This window comes from Ascaphus truei, chromosome 17, assembly GCF_040206685.1.
Source record: "Ascaphus truei isolate aAscTru1 chromosome 17, aAscTru1.hap1, whole genome shotgun sequence".
Lineage (NCBI taxonomy): Eukaryota > Metazoa > Chordata > Amphibia > Anura > Ascaphidae > Ascaphus > Ascaphus truei.
In genome coordinates, this window is record NC_134499.1 from 36,151,610 (window position 1) to 36,168,670 (window position 17,061).

Consider the following 17,061-nt stretch of genomic DNA (forward strand, 5'->3'; position numbering starts at 1 on the left):
TTTCTAAGGAAGATCCGCATTCTGTGCTCCTGTGGAACACTGAGTATGATCTGACCGGACGAGGAATGGAAGAGGGGACACCTCCTCTTGCGGTCATCAGTGACTTGCAATCATGTGATCACTCCCGAGGATTCATTAAGTGCCCACGCAGCATATCACACCCTGGACCGGTGTTCCATGCTACAGACTAGAATAACGGAGAGGGGAGCGATTTCCTGCGTTGAAGCTTGATAAATCTGCCCCATAGATCCCTACAACTTGTATTAGGCATAATATGCCAACTTCAACCAAGTGAATTTAAATCACGTTGAAAGTACCATTAGATTTTCACTTCTGGAAGATTAAGCTATGACAGCATCCACTATAAATTCAGGCCAGCTATATGACATCAATGTTACATTACTCGGGTAAGAGCTTTTACACATTGATTTTGCATTCTATCCCTTTGACCATTCTCTTAGCCCCGCAACTCGCCATAAATTATCAATAGAAAGAGCAAAGCATAAATAAGCAATTAAAAATATCTTCATTCCAATAGCTTTACACTTGGAGCACACATTTTATACTAAGCAATTCACAGAGTACAGAAAGTAAGTGGAAGGATATACAGTGACGTATAATGATAACACAAAAAATATGCTATATATATATATATTCGCAAATGCTCTACAATCTGGTAATATATATAGAGACATTTTTCAATTAAGGTGTCACTGTGAAGACTTCAATTAGCAGATTTTCAGGGAATTATGTTTTTATAGGTATACTGCAAGTTTGTCTCATTTTGTTGCTTACTTGTTTATTATTTGAGACCTTCTCTAGATATTATGCAGAATGGGAGAGTATGATGTAATAGTATTAGACAGCAACATCTGTGGCCACTCTACCACTAAGATCTAAAAGAGTTATAAAGAAGCATTATGAATGGTGTTTTTAGACATTTATGGAATGGAAGTATGGACACCGCTTTGGAGAGACTGGTAATGTTAAGAACTGCAAGTAGGGATCAAAAACAGTTCAAAACGCCAAATTAGAGTGTGGTTATGGCGTCCAGCAGTGTGTGTTTATGGAAAGCAAAACATGATTTAATTGTACACAGTTTATCACATCACATATGGCCCATTTTCAAAAGTTTGCCACTAAATATATTGCAGAAAGCTTATGCAAGTGGAACTGGAGCAGAGCAGGCTTTGCAGACAAGCTCGGGGTGACTCTGATAGTTTGTAGATACAACTCCAGAATTTGCACACAAGTTCCCAGAACTTTGAACACAAGTTGCATACAAGTTCCCCAAAATACACCTATCCTACAGGGCATACATCTTTTTACAACTGAAAAATAAAACAATTGTATATTCAACAGCTGGGGGTTAACATGGTGCCATGTTTGACATTCTCAGATTTGTTCTAACAATATCTTTAAAGGATATCTCGCATTTAAAAGACAAATACTGGTGTAGATGTTAAGACGACACAAGAATATATTTTCATGTGACTTTAAAACATTGATTGAGATAGTTAAGTGTATTAACACTAATAATTTGTGTTTAACAATGTAATAAGCTTATCTCTAAGTAAATCAGAAAAGTACATATTGGTACACAGCGGGTTACGTTTCTTAAATTACGTGGGTAATTCTGTATATTTTTAACCCAAGCTACCAACAAATAGTGATCTTTCCTTTTCTGGGTCAGGGGTGGCCAACCAGTCCTCAAGAGCTACCAACAGGTCAGGTTTTCAGGATGCACCTCTCAACCCTTTTGACCAGAGGCCCAAAATGTCATTCACTTGGAACACAGCTAGAAAAATACTTAACAACGTCTCACTGATGGGAAAAGCAGAGCTGTAGAGTATGTTTATTTCCCTTTTTAATTTACCGTGTCCGCTTGTTTTGGCAAAGGTATGGTACTGCGCAGGCCATTTGATTCTCGCGTAATGTATCAGGTCAGTGAAATGGCAACAGTCCATGAAAAATGAGGAGGAAGAATCTATAAATGATATTATTTAAAAAAAAAACATCAATTTATGATGGTTAGATATGAGCCCCAGCCTGGCTTACCTCTGACATATTGACGGCTGTTTTATTTCTAACAATCTCCTATCTATGTGTAAAGCAGAGTTTCGAAAAATTATGTTTCTATCAAAGAAGGTATTTAAAAGTATTGTGGTGAAGAAGGCATAGCACAGCAAAAGGATGAAGATAAAGCGCCTCCATGGCGAGAAACGCGTCAGAGGACCTATCCTGTCGTTTTGGCGGTTATGCCTATTCAATAAGTAATCAATTTGACCTGGCTCCAGCCCTTCATCCTTTTGCTGGGCTCTGCCTTCTCCGCCACAATACTTTTAAACAGCGGACTCGGATTGAAGCACGCACATCGGAACCTGGAATCAGGCTGCATTGCCTGCACAGTGAGCGCTGTCATCTACTTTAGCGCACAGCTGATACATTCTATCTTCAGCCAGTGGGGTCCCGGTACTTCCACTCACCCAGAACGCAGTAGCGAGAGGCAACCTACGTCATCCTCCGCACGGAACATCAGGTGACGTGGCTACCGCATATCCCACATACAAACTGGGCTCATTTCTGGATTGTTCTCATCACCATTTATTACTTATGGTTCCGAACGCTTTCCACATAAGAACTATATATTGCATTTATGTCATGAACGTGGCTATTTACATATTTCAACCACGTTGTTTTTTTAAAGCACCAATCAGGGATTAATTTCCCACATTTTGCTTATCAAAGAAGGTAGCCTTCCTGGGGAATGTAAATGGGTTCTTGAGGATCCAATGTAATGTATGTACCCACAAAATTCAATTCAATAAAAACTATTTGTACAAAAAAAAAAAGTAGCCTTCTTAAAATTCTGTGTTTAGGAGAGTTACCCAACACCAAAAAGAAAAGGCATTTGTATTGGTTAAGTGAGTGCTGTAACTCTTGATTTTATAGTAAAGCAACAGTGCCACCAGTAGGCTGCCTGATGCTTGGTTTTCACCTGTGTTATACAGAATAATTGTATATTGAAAATAAATGAACAGTTCATAGTCATTGTAGCGTTTGTTTGTGTATCAGAGATGATTATTGCATTATGTCACTTGATAAGACGTATCCATGCTTCATTAACAAATGCTGAGTACACAACACTTTTGTGCTTGTAATGAAGCTTAACAAATGTGAGCAGAATACAAAACATTTGCAGCAGATTTTCACAAGCTGTGAAAGCAGAATACTATAACTGTATATTTCCAGCTGCAGTTTCTGCAGCACGGTCTGTGAATGAATTGTTAGAAATGTAATTTCAGTGGGGAAAATGGTGGTCTCCAGGAAACAGCTGTGTGTATTCAGACTGCCTAGTGAAAGACTCATTACGAAAACAGCCCCTTTATTATTGCATTGTAGTATTCTTTGAGTTTTTTCCCCATCAATATTAGAAAACTTGATTTGTATTATACATTAACCCCCAACCCAGCACTGAAAGGTTCAGTGCACCAACAGTGCTACCTTTTTTTTAATCAAATTAAAAATAAACACACCCAAAATTTACCTTGAATGATGCTTCTTTATCAAGAGAAATTCAACCAATGGTCAGATAGTCCCTGAGCTACGAGAAGTTTTAACTGCAATGCTTCAAAACCACTCTGGTCTTTTTCAGACACCAGTAGAGAAAATGAGATTCAGATAATGTATAACCGAACATTACGTTAGTATATGTCATTTCTAGTCCAAGTACATCTGATGCAACTCTAAGCTTGCAGTTACATTTTAATATTACAATAGAAATACTGTACTGATCTACATGTTATTATTAATATTAATACTTTTTATTATAGAGCTCTGCAGTAGAATTTCTGGCACAAGTCCTTGCTTTTTGAACTACCATGTAATGCCTTTGGCAGACAGAGATAAAGTAATTTGCTCAGGGTCACAAGCTGCTGTCTAGGACATGAACTGGACAAAGTCACCGGACATATCAAGTGACAAAATCAATAATTAACAATCATCTTTGATACACACAATAAATGCATCCTACATGTGAGATGTTTGCTGTCAGTAGCGTGTACCTTATTCCCAGACCAATCAGTTGGATTTACTAATATGTGATATACCAGGTGGCCAACTCCAGTCCTCAAGGGCCACCAACAGGTCAGGTTTTCAGGATATCCTCCTACTCTGATAGTTGAGCCACCTGCTGAAGCAGAGAGATAACAATTTCATATAGCGCTATTCTCCCAACGGCACTCATAGCGCTTCACAACTACATTATAGTGGACATACACTAGGACGTAGGAATGTTTTATTTGGTTACAGACACAGTCCCTGCCCGTGGAGCTTACAATCTACGATGTTGGTGCCTGAGGCACAGGGAGATAAAGTGACTTGCCCAAGGTCACAAGGAGCCGACACCGGGAATTTAACCAGGTTCAAACTCATTGTTTCCAGAATCAGTGTATTTACTCACTGAGTCCCTTCTCCTGCAAACCTGACCTGTTGGTGGGCCTTGAGGACTGGCGTTAGCCACCCCTGTGATAGACAGTCTACATTAGTGAAATTAGAAGTGTACAAGAACAGAATACGGTGCTGCCCCTAAACCACATGATTTCACAGCTTTCCTGACAGATTAGCCCCATTAATTAATTATTCATATTTTGGCATGAAGTCTGGATCTCAGATTTCCTTCGCCAAGTTCACTGCTGGCACGTAATGAAGAACAGACTATAAATGTGATGCCCATAGAGAGTACATTAGTTTTTTTCTCATTTTGTTCAGCTCTTCAAGCAGCCACTAGCCAAACACGTGGTGCACGCCTCAGAGATACATTTGTTATGCATTAATACTTTATCACAAAGAAAATAATTCAAAGTTAAGTAGGAATAATACTTTGGGTATGGTTTAGCTCAGCGGTGCGCAAACTGGTGGGCGCTAGATTTTCGGGGGGAGGGCGCGGCAGTTATAGAGGTCCCGCGCTCTCGCCCCAGGCATTAAATTAAATGCGGGGGGACCGCGCGAGGCCTCTATAACACACTTACCTTCCCTTCCAGCGACGCCACGTCCTGGTAAACCGGCGTCAAATGACGCTGTGGGGTCACGTTAGCATGGCAACGTGACGTCACATGACCCTGCACGTCATTTGATGCAGGGTGGAGGGAGCGGGGCGCGAGGCGCCGAGGAGCGCAGGCAGGGGGGTGCACGGGCAAAGGTTGCGCACCCCTGGTCTAGCTGATAATGTACATGAAAGATGTCAGTACTCCAGGAGGGGCTCAACTCCGGTCCCCAAACCCCCACCCCCTCCAAAAGGTCAGGTTTTCAGGATGGCCCCGCTTCAGCACAGGTGGCACAATCAGAGGCTCCATCTGTGCTGAAGCAGGGACTGCTTGAGCCAACTGTGCTGAAGCAGGGATAAAACCTGACTAGTTGGGGGGGTTTGAGGACTGGGGTTGAGCCCCCCTGCAGTACACTACACGCATGGAAAAGTGACTTGAGTAGTGATGTTTTTCCCTGGACACGCTCGATTTCTTTTTTTCTTTTCACCTACTGTAGCTAGCAACATGCTGTACACCTCTCTATTAAAGCAACATGCTGTACACCTCTCTATTAAAGCAACATGCTGTACACCTCTCTATTAAAGCAACATGCTGTACACCTCTCTATTAAAGCAACATGCTGTACACCTCTCTATTAAAGCAACATGCTGTACACCTCTCTATTAAAGAATTCTGGATTTGTGTTCACTATTTTTTTCTGTTGGCCGCACTTGTACATGATACACAAGGCCATATTAAGGCCATATTTACTTAGCAGTGTTACTCCATAAGGCACCAAAAGCAATGTAGCAGAGCTCCCCAAACGAGATGCAAAGCAGAGCTCTACTGACCGGTTTCTTAATGCAGGGTCTCCCATTTATTAGAAGGGCAGTGGAGCGGGCACCGGGTCAGGTCCCATCACCTGATGAAAGGGCCGTACGGGCCCTGAAACGTTGCACTCTTCACTGCTCTTCTAAATAAATGTCAGACACTGCATTAAGAAACTTGTGACTAATTTGGGGGACTCTGCTTCATTGCTTTCGGTATCTACGTTGTGCTGGCCACAGTTTTCCCTACAGAAAATAGTAGTTTTTCCGCATTTTCACATTGTGACTCCATAAGACACCTCCCAGAACCCCTTGGTAAATGTGGTCTGTAGGAGACGAGTGCAGAGGTATGTCCCGGGAGACATGTATCGGAGAAAATAAACTTTGGCTTTTATTTAGCCCGTATCTTATAATATAGATTTAAAGCAGCAGTCCAAGCTGCCTTTTTTCTCTCCCTTTAATATGTATATATCAATACAATCCACACAATGAGAAGTAATTAGCTAAGTTGCCGATCGATTCGTTCTCCTGTGATCGATCGGCGAAGATCCAGCTCGGGGGGTTCACTAAATGGTTGTCAGTGCAGCAGAACAGGACCAAAGATGCAAAGTTCTGTAGGGAAGATCATGTGACCAGACAGTCACTAGATACAATTTGTGCGCCCCGCCCTCTCTCTAGCAGTGCACCAAGGGGTGTGCCAGAGCCTGCTTGAGAAGAGGAAGGGGATGTGACTTTGTAAATGGTTGCTATAGAAACAAAAAATGCTTGTTACATAATAATACATTAAAAATGTCATTGAGTTGTTTTGTTTTTTTTATGCTACAAATCTTTTCTCATAGTATGGAACTGATTTTTTTTTTTTTAAACGCACATGTAGGATATTGCTTGGTCTGCAGCTTTAAGGCAGCATACAAATAAACTAGCAGCCTATCACTTTGTAAGAGCTAACTCACTCTCCCATTCCCCATCTGAAGGGCTGGGAGGCTACGCCTCTTACCAGCCTCTGATCCAAAGTCCAAAGAGGTACCTGTAAGCCGGGGGCTGGGTTGGTGTCCATGGCAATCCAAGAAATTGTTTGTTTTTTCTCAACATAGGATTTCAGCTCCGGAGACCCCCTGCTTCTAGCGATACTTCCCTCCATACGGGCTGGTAGCCACTCGGCTAGCAGGGCTCAAGTAATGGCCGCTTTTCAAAGCTCCCACGCCCTGCGGGCCAATAGGAATCTTTAACCTTCTCTGAAATACCGGCACCCCCTTTGGCGGAGTGTATATCAGTAAGCAGGGGGTTCCCCGAGCTGAAATTAATGGGGCTCAGCTCCGGAGACCCCCTGCTTCAAACCTATGTTAAAAAAGGCAGATAAACTCATCCCCTTAAAGCTGCAGTTCAGTCTTTTTTTTTTTTTAATTAATTTTTTTACTTCAATAGTTTCATGTGGGCAATCTCTAATTACCTAAAGAACTGTATAGCTGCAGGTCAATTCGTTCTCCATGTATTGATCGGCAACATTTGGTGACATCATTAGAGAAGGGATCTGTTTTTCTTCTGCTTCTGTCACTCAGTGGAAGCTCATGAATATTCATGAGCACTCCTGCACTGACATGTGCTAGAGGGAGGGCAGGGCTGACATAGGGGTGTGCCAGTGCTTGTGACAGGACATGAAGGGGCAGTGCCTTAGCAAATGGTTGTTAAAATAGAATACAAGAAAATTGGTCTTTCAAAGTTGTTTTTTAAAAACAGAAAATGCTAAAAGTATTTTTTCTTACTACAGAACTGATTTATTAAAAAAAAAAACACATGCAGGATATTGACTGAACTGCAGCTTTAAAATGCACACATAGTCCTTCTTATTTTCTGTAACTTTATTGGGAGGGGTAAACAGAAAGCATAAGTTAACTTGGAGGTAGCATATATGAGAGGAAGGTGAAAAAGCAATGCTTTGTACTGGGGAAACCAGTGAGGTGTGACTACTCACATTGGCTGCTGCGTTGACAAGGAAGGGGATATGACCTGACATGCAGGAAATAAAGCTGGGAGAAACCAAGAGCCAGGGGTCCTGGAAGAAACCAAATCAGAGGCCAGTGCAGGAGTTGCTTGGCAACAGGCTAAAAAGCCAGGAAAGGGAGTTACATTTGTAACAACAAAAACGCCAAAGAGAGTGACAAGAGCCACAGGACAGGGAGATAACCATACAGGGGCCAGAACATGTCTCTCTTGTAAAGTGCCAAGAGCAGCTGTGGGTGCTATATACATACATACAGACACAAGATCGGAAGCCCCAGTTCTACATCTAAAATGACACATTATATAGTTAAATACTTATCTATTTTCTTCTTATACAGTAAGTGATTGTCATTTAGGCGAATTCTTTGCCCGAAGCAGCATTTTAAGCTTGCAAACCATGCCAAGGTATCCCCTCTCCTGCAAGTCCTAACACTATCTCTGCAAACCCTCTCTTTACCTCTCTAATGGAGGAAGAAGTCTTTATAAACTGGCCATTCACAGCTGCATCACAAGGACTGCTATTTAAAAGTGGTCAATGTGAGACCAGACATTGCTGGTGAATTGTACAGTATACCAGTTGAGCATATCTCTGATTCCCTTTCACCCTATCAAGGTGTTTTATCTGCGAAATCAATGAACAAAGCCTCAAAAGGAAAATAAATAGGTTCCTCTGCCAGCCCCTGCTGATGTCCGAGGAGCCGAGATGGAACATCTCACTAAATCCCACCATGCGTTCTAGCAGTGGCAGGCCGCATGTGTAACCGATTCTCTTCTTACACTGGGATAAGTGCAGGAGAGGACCAGTATTTATCAGCGCACGGTCATTACGTGGCCAAGGGAGTGAGAAGAAGTTATTATCCACTTCAACCAGCAACATCTCTACTCCCTCTGCACAGAGGAGAGAGGGAGAGCAGGCTGCTGGGGGGGGCCGTCTGATGTATACAAGTGCATTATAGAGTAGGTCCGGAGGGAATGTGTTTCTGCACAGTGCTGAAAGCTAAAGAGAGCCATTAACGTCCTTTTCTTGCACTATGGCCATGCATGAAAGAAACACTAAATCACTATGGGTAAAACAAGGAAGTGGCCACTCCCGTCCTCAAGGGCCACCTACAGGTCAGGTTTTCAGGATCGGCCTGCTTCATCACAGGTGGCTCAATCTGTGCTGAAGCAGAGACTGATTGAGCCACCTGTGCTGAGAAGGCATATCCTGAAAACCTGACCTGTTGGTGGCCCTTGAGGACTGGAGTTGGCCGGCCCTTGGTTAGACTTAATAGGGTCCGTAGATAAAAGATGTAACTAAATCTGTTTTGCTCTTGGCTGGGTAAATTACCACACTAGGACTCAGACAAGCCATTGAATCACAGTAATAGCTAAGAATTTGCACAGCTCCTATCAGACAAATGTCATATTTTTTGTAATGGGCTGGGATTTGACTGCTTTTTTGTTGTCAAGAACCTTTATTAACCTCAGTATCTAAAGCCTAATAAATACATTGCAGACTCCAACATCAAAAGGCTTAGAATGGCCCAATAACTAACCCTACGTATGCGGGGGACACGGATCCCTGCATATTTCAAATGTTTCTATTTTCAACTCTGGTCAAACTACAAATCCATTTGCCAATATTTTTCATATTAGTTTAGAAGTGTTCATTCATCATGCAAAAACAATATAGGCACAGGGGGCTATTAAATAGGGACAATTTCAAAGGAAGTGTGCGCTCCGCTGACATTTATATCAACACAGATATGCAGCATTATACTTAAGCCCAATATTAAACTTTGATAAATATCAGTATTCAAGATTGACCTCAAGCACTGTGTAAGTGTTTTGCAGACGGTGATCTGATGTGTATAACTGCCCAGGGACTTCTCAGATTTAAAATGTTCTTTTTACAACAAGTCTCTCAAGAATTGGTGCAATTAGAATTTGAATGCATTTTTATATTCCTAGGCTGCAGTGAGGACCACGGATCCCACGTCTGTTTGTATTAAAATCGGTCTCTGTGCAGACGTATATCTTTTTTTTATTTGAAGTTTTGACATATTATGTATTTTTTGTAAATGAATTTCATGACTTTTCTCCTTTTGTTTCTCACAGCCTGTCAATCAGGGACGTCATTATCAGGAGGAAATGAACCCGCTCACCCATTCCAACCCTCGGTGAGAAATTCGTTATTGAAAATATCATAAGATTTAAACACTCACATTTTACATTCTTCCATGCTGGAAGGGCAAATCAGTGCATTGATGCCCCTTTCAAGGAGATACATTTGTATTCTACCATTTTTATGCATTTATGCTGTTTTTTCAAGTAATGGTTGAATTAATATCACCAAGGGATTAATGTGCATAATCCTTAAAAGGTGTTAGCCGTTCCTCCTTTAAGCAGAATTATATTGTTTCCCAAAAAAAAACACAACGTATCCCATTATAACGCAGAATATCTGAGTTTTTATAGGATTTCGTTGCAGGGATAATGCAGAATATCCCAACGTAGCCCACCAAAAAGGAAACCATGAAGCCTGCTCCATCTGTAATTACAACCAGGCATGGGTGGCCAACTCCAGTTCTCAAGGGCCGCCAACGGGTCAGGTTTTCATGATATCCCTGCTTCAGCACAGGTGGCTCAATCCGTGGCCCAGACTGAGCCATCTGTGCTGAAGCAGGGATATCCCTAATACCTGGCCTGTTGGTAGCCCTTGAGGACAGGAGTTGACCACTCCTGCAATAAGGTGACATGCCTTTATACTCATTTCAATATACTTTGCCTATCCAGGTGAGCATATTTCCCAGGTACCTCAGGTGTGCTCCTTTTTGTGCACAGGTATCTCTTCAGGTGTTGGCGGAGGTATAGTAGTACATTGGGACTGTAGTAAAACAAGTCTGTCTCTCTCATATTTTCATTGAATGTTCTTGGACTGTATATCACCACTTATCATCTGACTCCAAAAGACTGTTCATGGTCCCAAGGTTCAGCAAAGTATCCGGCTGGGATGTCCTGAAAACCTGACCTGTTGGTGGCCCTTGAGGACTGGAGTTGGCCACCCCTGCATTAAGCCCATGCTATTAAGGTTGTGTTTGGACGTTGTTCTTGCATACAATTAGCTTTGTGGATACGCGTTGACCTCGGGGGACAGAACGTCCTTTCCTATTTTCGGTAACGTCATGTGACTCTGAGCCCGCATGGTACAGAACTTTGTGGTCAGGGCCTCGGAGGTCAAATTATTTTGCACTTCAGCCACATTCATTTTCAAGTATACCGTACGTGTAAGCACTTTCCTGTGTGGAATAATGATTTCTCCTTTCTTAACATAATTACAAGGGCGACTTAGCACAAAGAACTGTAATGATCTGGGAATTTCTGCAACAACAGGATACATTTTATATTGTTGCAAATTTGGTCTGAGGGCAAATCCAGTCAGCCCAAAATAGCCTAAGACCAAGGTAACATTACTTATATTTATTCTGAGGATGTCAGCAATTCATTTATTTAGCTCTGTTTATTACAATTGTAGTGTTTTTAGCTATTTAGCTAGTGTATTATTATAGAAATATTGTTGCATTCAGGTCTTAATTTGTCTATTGATGTTTTGCAGCTGATCGTACATTAAAGGAAGACTCCAAGTGACATTATGTTGGGTTGTTTTTTAAAATATGTTTGAAGCGGGGGGTCTCCGGAGCTGAACCGAGTTGGTTTCAGCTCTGGGGACCCCCTGCTTCCCGAGATACTTACCTCCGAACGGAGTGCCGGTATCTTTATGCAGTTTAAGGCTACGCTTATAGGGACGGCGACGGGCGCGCGACTGCGTGACGTCACACATCGCTGTAGCGATAGTTGCACTTTGGTTCAGGAGACCTCGGGAGGTGACGGCGGTGTGGCGCAGGCGTCTCTGTGAGCGGTTCACCCTCATTGGTTGAACCGCTCGCGTGAAGCTGAAGTCATGCTGACGTCATGCTGCCGTCGCTCTCCAAGACAAAATCACTTGTCTTCAGAGCTTCAGGTCGGTATGCAGCGCCGTCGCGCTCACGCCCACTATGGGCATGCGCGCCGTCGCCATAAGAATAAGCACAGCCTAAAGCTCCCGCATCGCGTGGCCCAATAGAAAGACAAGGGATGATGTTATGGCTTCCTAGTGGCCTGCAGGATATGGGACTTTTAAACCACCATATTGTAAACCCAGCCAGGGAGCAGCACCTACAGTAATTATCTCAGGAAGACACAGGGTGTCCAGAGCTGATATCCACGTGGATCAGCTCCCGGAGACCCGCTGCTTCAAACCTATTAAAACCATACTGTTGCTTGGAGGGCTGCTTTAAGAATAAATAGAATGCAAAGTCAGTAGCACAGGTCAGGGACATACTGACAAGAACTCCTTTCTCAGAGACAAAACAAATGATGTTCTTAATTGGGGAAAAAAACATGTTATGAGTTTGCTTTTAGTCTTTTTAATAGACCATGAACATTAAGATTTCATTCATAAAGTTCATCTTTGGTTTTGCTTCCTTTTGTATTTGGAAATTTCCTTCAATCGAACTTGTGGATTGTTTGAGTTGAAGGGCTGAGTGCTCAGCATGTAAGCGGATGGAGCAGATCAAAGTTCCTAATGGATAAGCTTCATTATATGCTGCATGACTGTGATTAAATGTGATCTTGGAGACATTGTGCAAAGTATCACACTACTTTTACTAATTTCTTCATGCCATTTATTTGCTTAGTTAATCGACTGCTAAACACATAAATCAAAGCAAACTAATGGGTTTTAATATCTTTTGTGAAATTAAGTGGTAAAGCATTCTTATTCTGTTTTTATTGGATTTATGCTCTTGCCAGAAGAGCAGAGAAACAAATAGAAATAGCTGCGCTAGTTTTATTTATTTGTAGGCCTATTGTTGCTCCTCAAATAAATATACAGTATTTTATCGATGGCCAAGATAAAGATGTTTTTATGGTATGAGTATATGAGTATACATGTGTTAGAGGCACAAGTTCCCGCTGTGTATGGATGAGTTGTGCGTCGGACTGGAGATCACCACCGGGTCATCAGAACATAGCTAAATGGCACCCACAGCACTTTATCGTGAACTTCCTTCCATTTATTAGAAGGTACAGACATGAGTAATAAAACCAATAATAACAACGTTTCGGGCCGTAATGACCGTTTTATGACTTGACAAAGGGCCATTGAGGTCCAAAACGTCCTTGTTTTATTACTCATGTCTATACCTTCCAAAAAAACATAAGTAAGTTCATGATAAAGTACTGTGGGCACCATTTATCCGTAGTAAGATTGGTTGGACCTCTAGCGTATGTACAGTTTAGACAGAGTCCATGAATTAGCATTGTTTATGAATCAGCTGCATTAATTTGTCATATGTTCTTAATTATTTTTATAGAATAGTTATTGTAGGATATATATATATATATATATATATATATATATATATCTTATGTATGTTTCCATACAAAGGTTCAGCTGTAACAGGGTTGCTAAGCAACCTTTTCTCTGTACACACTTTCTCTGGGGGACCTAATCACATCTCTTGGGTTTTAATCCGTTTTCCAATTCTTGGAGTCAGGAAGGAATTTATTTTTCCCCTTATGAGATATCATTGAATGATATGTTACTGGGGTTTTGTGTTTGCCTTCCTCAAGATCAATAAATAAGTATAGATATAGGATAAAGTATCTGTTGTCTAAATTTAGCATAGGTTGAACTTGATGGACGTCTGTCTTTTTTCAACCTCATCTACTATGTAACTATGTAACAACAGCAAGGAGAGGAGGAGACACAGAGAGACCGCAAGGAGAGGAGGGGACAGATGTATGACAAGGATGAGGGAATGGAGAGCAGAGTGTCTCTTCCCCCCCAGCTGCCTCTTCCTCCTCCATCTCACCTCAGGACTTTGCTGACTATTTTAAGGAAAAAGTGGAATTCATATGTCAGAACATCCCCTTTGTTTCCTCCTCCCATCCTACACCGCTTCCCAACTCTCCTCCTGCCTTCCTTGACTCTTTTCCGCTGTCTCAGAGGAGGATGTGTCACTGCTGATCTCCTCTTCTTCCTCTACTACTTGCCCTCTTGACCCCATTCCCTCCCATCTCCTAAAACCTCTTGCTCCTACTATGCTCACACACATTTTTAACTCCTCCCTCTACTCTGGTACCTTTCCATCCTCCTTCAAACATGCAACAGTTATACCATTACTCAAAAACAGCAAGCTTAACCCTACCTGTCTTTCTAACTATCGACATATCTCCCTCTTGCCTTTTGCCTCTAAACTCCTTGAACGTCTTGTATTCTCTCGCTTGCTCCATTTTCTCAACACCTATTCTCTCCTAGACCCTCTACAATCTGGCTTCAACACTGCTCACTCGACTGAAACAGCCCTCACTAAAATAACTAATGACCGCCATGCTGCCAAAGACACAGGTCATTACACTCTGCTCATATTACTCGACCTCTCTGCAGCATTTGACACCGTGAACCACCCTCTTCTCCTTCTCCATACTCTTGGTATTCGTAACAAAGCCCTATCCTGGATCTCATCTTACCCCTCCCATCGTACTTTCAGTGTCTCTTCTGCTAACACCTCCTCCTCTATCGATCTCTCTGTGGGGGTACCCCAGGGCTCTGTCCTGGGACCTCGTCATGGGGATATCGCGTTCTGCATCAAGTGGATTGCTGAACACGATTCTGCCAGAAGAGGAGGACTCATTATCTTCTGTGCACATCATCAGCGACACTACGGTTACATGGTCCCGATATGCGGGAGTGGCTGTGGCACTCTGGCACTGCAGGCATGGAGGACAAACTGTAACTCACGCAAATGAAAAACAAAATAGTAGTGACTATGAGACTCATACGTTTCATCCAATTAACTGATTGCAGCACGGAACGCCTCACCTAATTCTTTCATTACCCATTCTGTAAGTTGCTCAACGGGAAAGATTCATGAGCGATAGTCTCGATTAACTGCCATTCACCTAAATAGCTGTTAACATGCAATCACGACTCTCGCACTGCCTCGAATTTACTCCAGAGTGGTGCTAACTAAGTACATGCAAAGTGCCTTTCCTGAATTGATGCTCACAAATCCAGCATGATATTGACTCTCAGCATAATGACATAGCAGCTGTTTTTGACATTTGATTCATAGCCCACTTATGTTAAATACCTTTTGACCTAAGTACTATGTTGCTCAGATGGCAAAAATGTAGGTTTTAGAAGTTTAACTTTTACCATACAAGTTTCATATGAATTTGGTGAAATCATGGTACCGACTCTCACCCACTGAACATGAATCCTTCACAGAAAGTAAGACTACCATGGTTGTCACAGGGGCACATGTTTAAAGGACACTAGCAGACAGTTCTAGGTAAATCCTTCCATTGACTACTCATTTAAATGTCAAAAACCTACAATAGTCCTGGTCCCTTTCTAGATGTCAGACGTAATCCCCAAGTACTCCACTTCATGGTCTCATATAATGTCTCCAGAATCTGGGACTCATGCTGCAATTTCTACCACCAGCATATTGTACAGTCTATACCAGGAGTGGCCAACTCCAGTCCTCAAGGGCCAACGTTTAGGTTTTAAGGATATCCCTGCTTCAGCACATGTGGCTCAATCAGTCATTGACTGAGCCACTGATTGAGCCACCTGTGTTGAAGCAGAAATATATCCTTAGAACTTGACCATTAGGATTGGAGTTGGACACCTATAATCTATACCCTTTATCTAGATTCCCTTGCCTTCCTACTTCTATTTAAAATTTCTCTATGTCTGATTAACTTCTATTGACTTTTGATGAACTAATCCCTTCCACTTTATTCTGCTTCCACCTTAACATTTACCTTTTTGTGCTAAAAGGTGATGTTTCCCAATGACTGTGCTCACAGCAAGAATTCAGAACATCTTTTAATTCCTTTAACTTCCTTACATTTTGTACTAGTAAATAATCATTTGTTATTATATTTCATTTGAGATTCTGCCATTTTGTTCCCGTTTTTATATTACCTATAAGCAGTGGTCGACAAATCACCAAAAAATCTACTCGCCGAACAAAAAAAATCTACTTGGCACCTAGTACCACACGTGTGCTGCTTGGGCCAATAGGAGCTCGCCACGATGTTAAATCCACTCGCCCGGGGCGTGCAAATGTATAGGTTTGTCGAACACTGCCTATAAGTGTAAATTCCTCTTGCAATGTGGAGTTTATGATCTTCTTATAAATAAATGATCGTAATAATAATTTTAGTTTTGAAGGTATGATAATACAATAAAAATAAAAAATAAAAAAAACTGAATAGTGGACTCATCATAAATAGAGACAGGCAAATCCTCCTAAATCTGTTTCTCAGATTTTCGCTAATGTTACCCCCAAAATCCATTTAACGGTGTAAAATCCCCAAACGGGTTTGAGCGGGTTAAAATCCGCCATTGGATACAAGTTACAACCCGTGGACAGATTTCTAAAACCCAACCCGCGGATTCAGCAATCCGGTGGCGAGTTCTTAAGAATCTGTGCAATGGTTTGCTGAATCTACCGATTGGAGTCCACAAATCTGTCCACGGATTGCAGAGCCCGTGGAGAGTAATGGCAATAATCAGAAAACAATCTGCAAAACGCAAATCGCCACTTTTGACATTGTACCGCTGAAATCTGCAAACCAAAAGGATCCGGCCGATCGAAATTCGCTAAAAAAAATTGCCCATCTCTATTCATCAATGTGAACTCTTAAATTGTCAATCTGACATGTTTCAGTTTACACAAACAAAGAAGAGATGATCCCTGCTCAGCCTTAGGCCTCGTCCAGGGTGACGCTGAGCGGGCGCTCACGCTCGCACTGGCCGCGATGAAACACATTGCTGCAATATGTGTGGCCAGTGTGAGTAAGCACCTGCACATGCACGGCGCGTAGCTGCTTACCGAAGCAAGCAAATTTGATTGTGCCGCTCGCTGGCGCGTCACGTGAGCGGTCCGCCCAATGAGGCCACGCCCCCTGACATGCCCCACCGTGCCCGTACGTAGCTGTCCACAAACCTCCCGGCCGAGCGGAGCGCATGACGTCACCGAGCACGAGCGCGATCCCTGCCTGGCCGCAGCCTTACATTGCTATATCTTGAGGGGTGCATATAGGGATAGGATATATTGTTTTTCTTGTCAATGTTTCAGTTTAACCAACAATTGGCCAGAGTTATTTTT

The 17,061-nt window shown here is 42.2% G+C and overlaps 1 protein-coding gene and 1 long non-coding RNA gene across 3 annotated transcripts in view; one reads left to right on the forward strand and one right to left on the reverse strand.

Moving 5' to 3' along the window:
* Positions 1 to 17,061, forward strand: part of CFAP20DC (CFAP20 domain containing) — a 149,174-nt gene that overhangs the window by 119,594 nt on the left and 12,519 nt on the right. For both annotated transcript variants that reach the window (XM_075574786.1, XM_075574787.1), the window contains one exon: positions 9,953 to 10,014. In XM_075574786.1, coding sequence (XP_075430901.1) covers positions 9,953 to 10,014 — 62 coding nt within the window. The remainder of the gene's footprint in view (positions 1 to 9,952; positions 10,015 to 17,061) is intronic.
* LOC142468326 (uncharacterized) overlaps positions 1 to 17,061 on the reverse strand; it is a 36,854-nt gene that overhangs the window by 444 nt on the left and 19,349 nt on the right. The gene's annotated exons all lie outside the window — the stretch shown is intronic.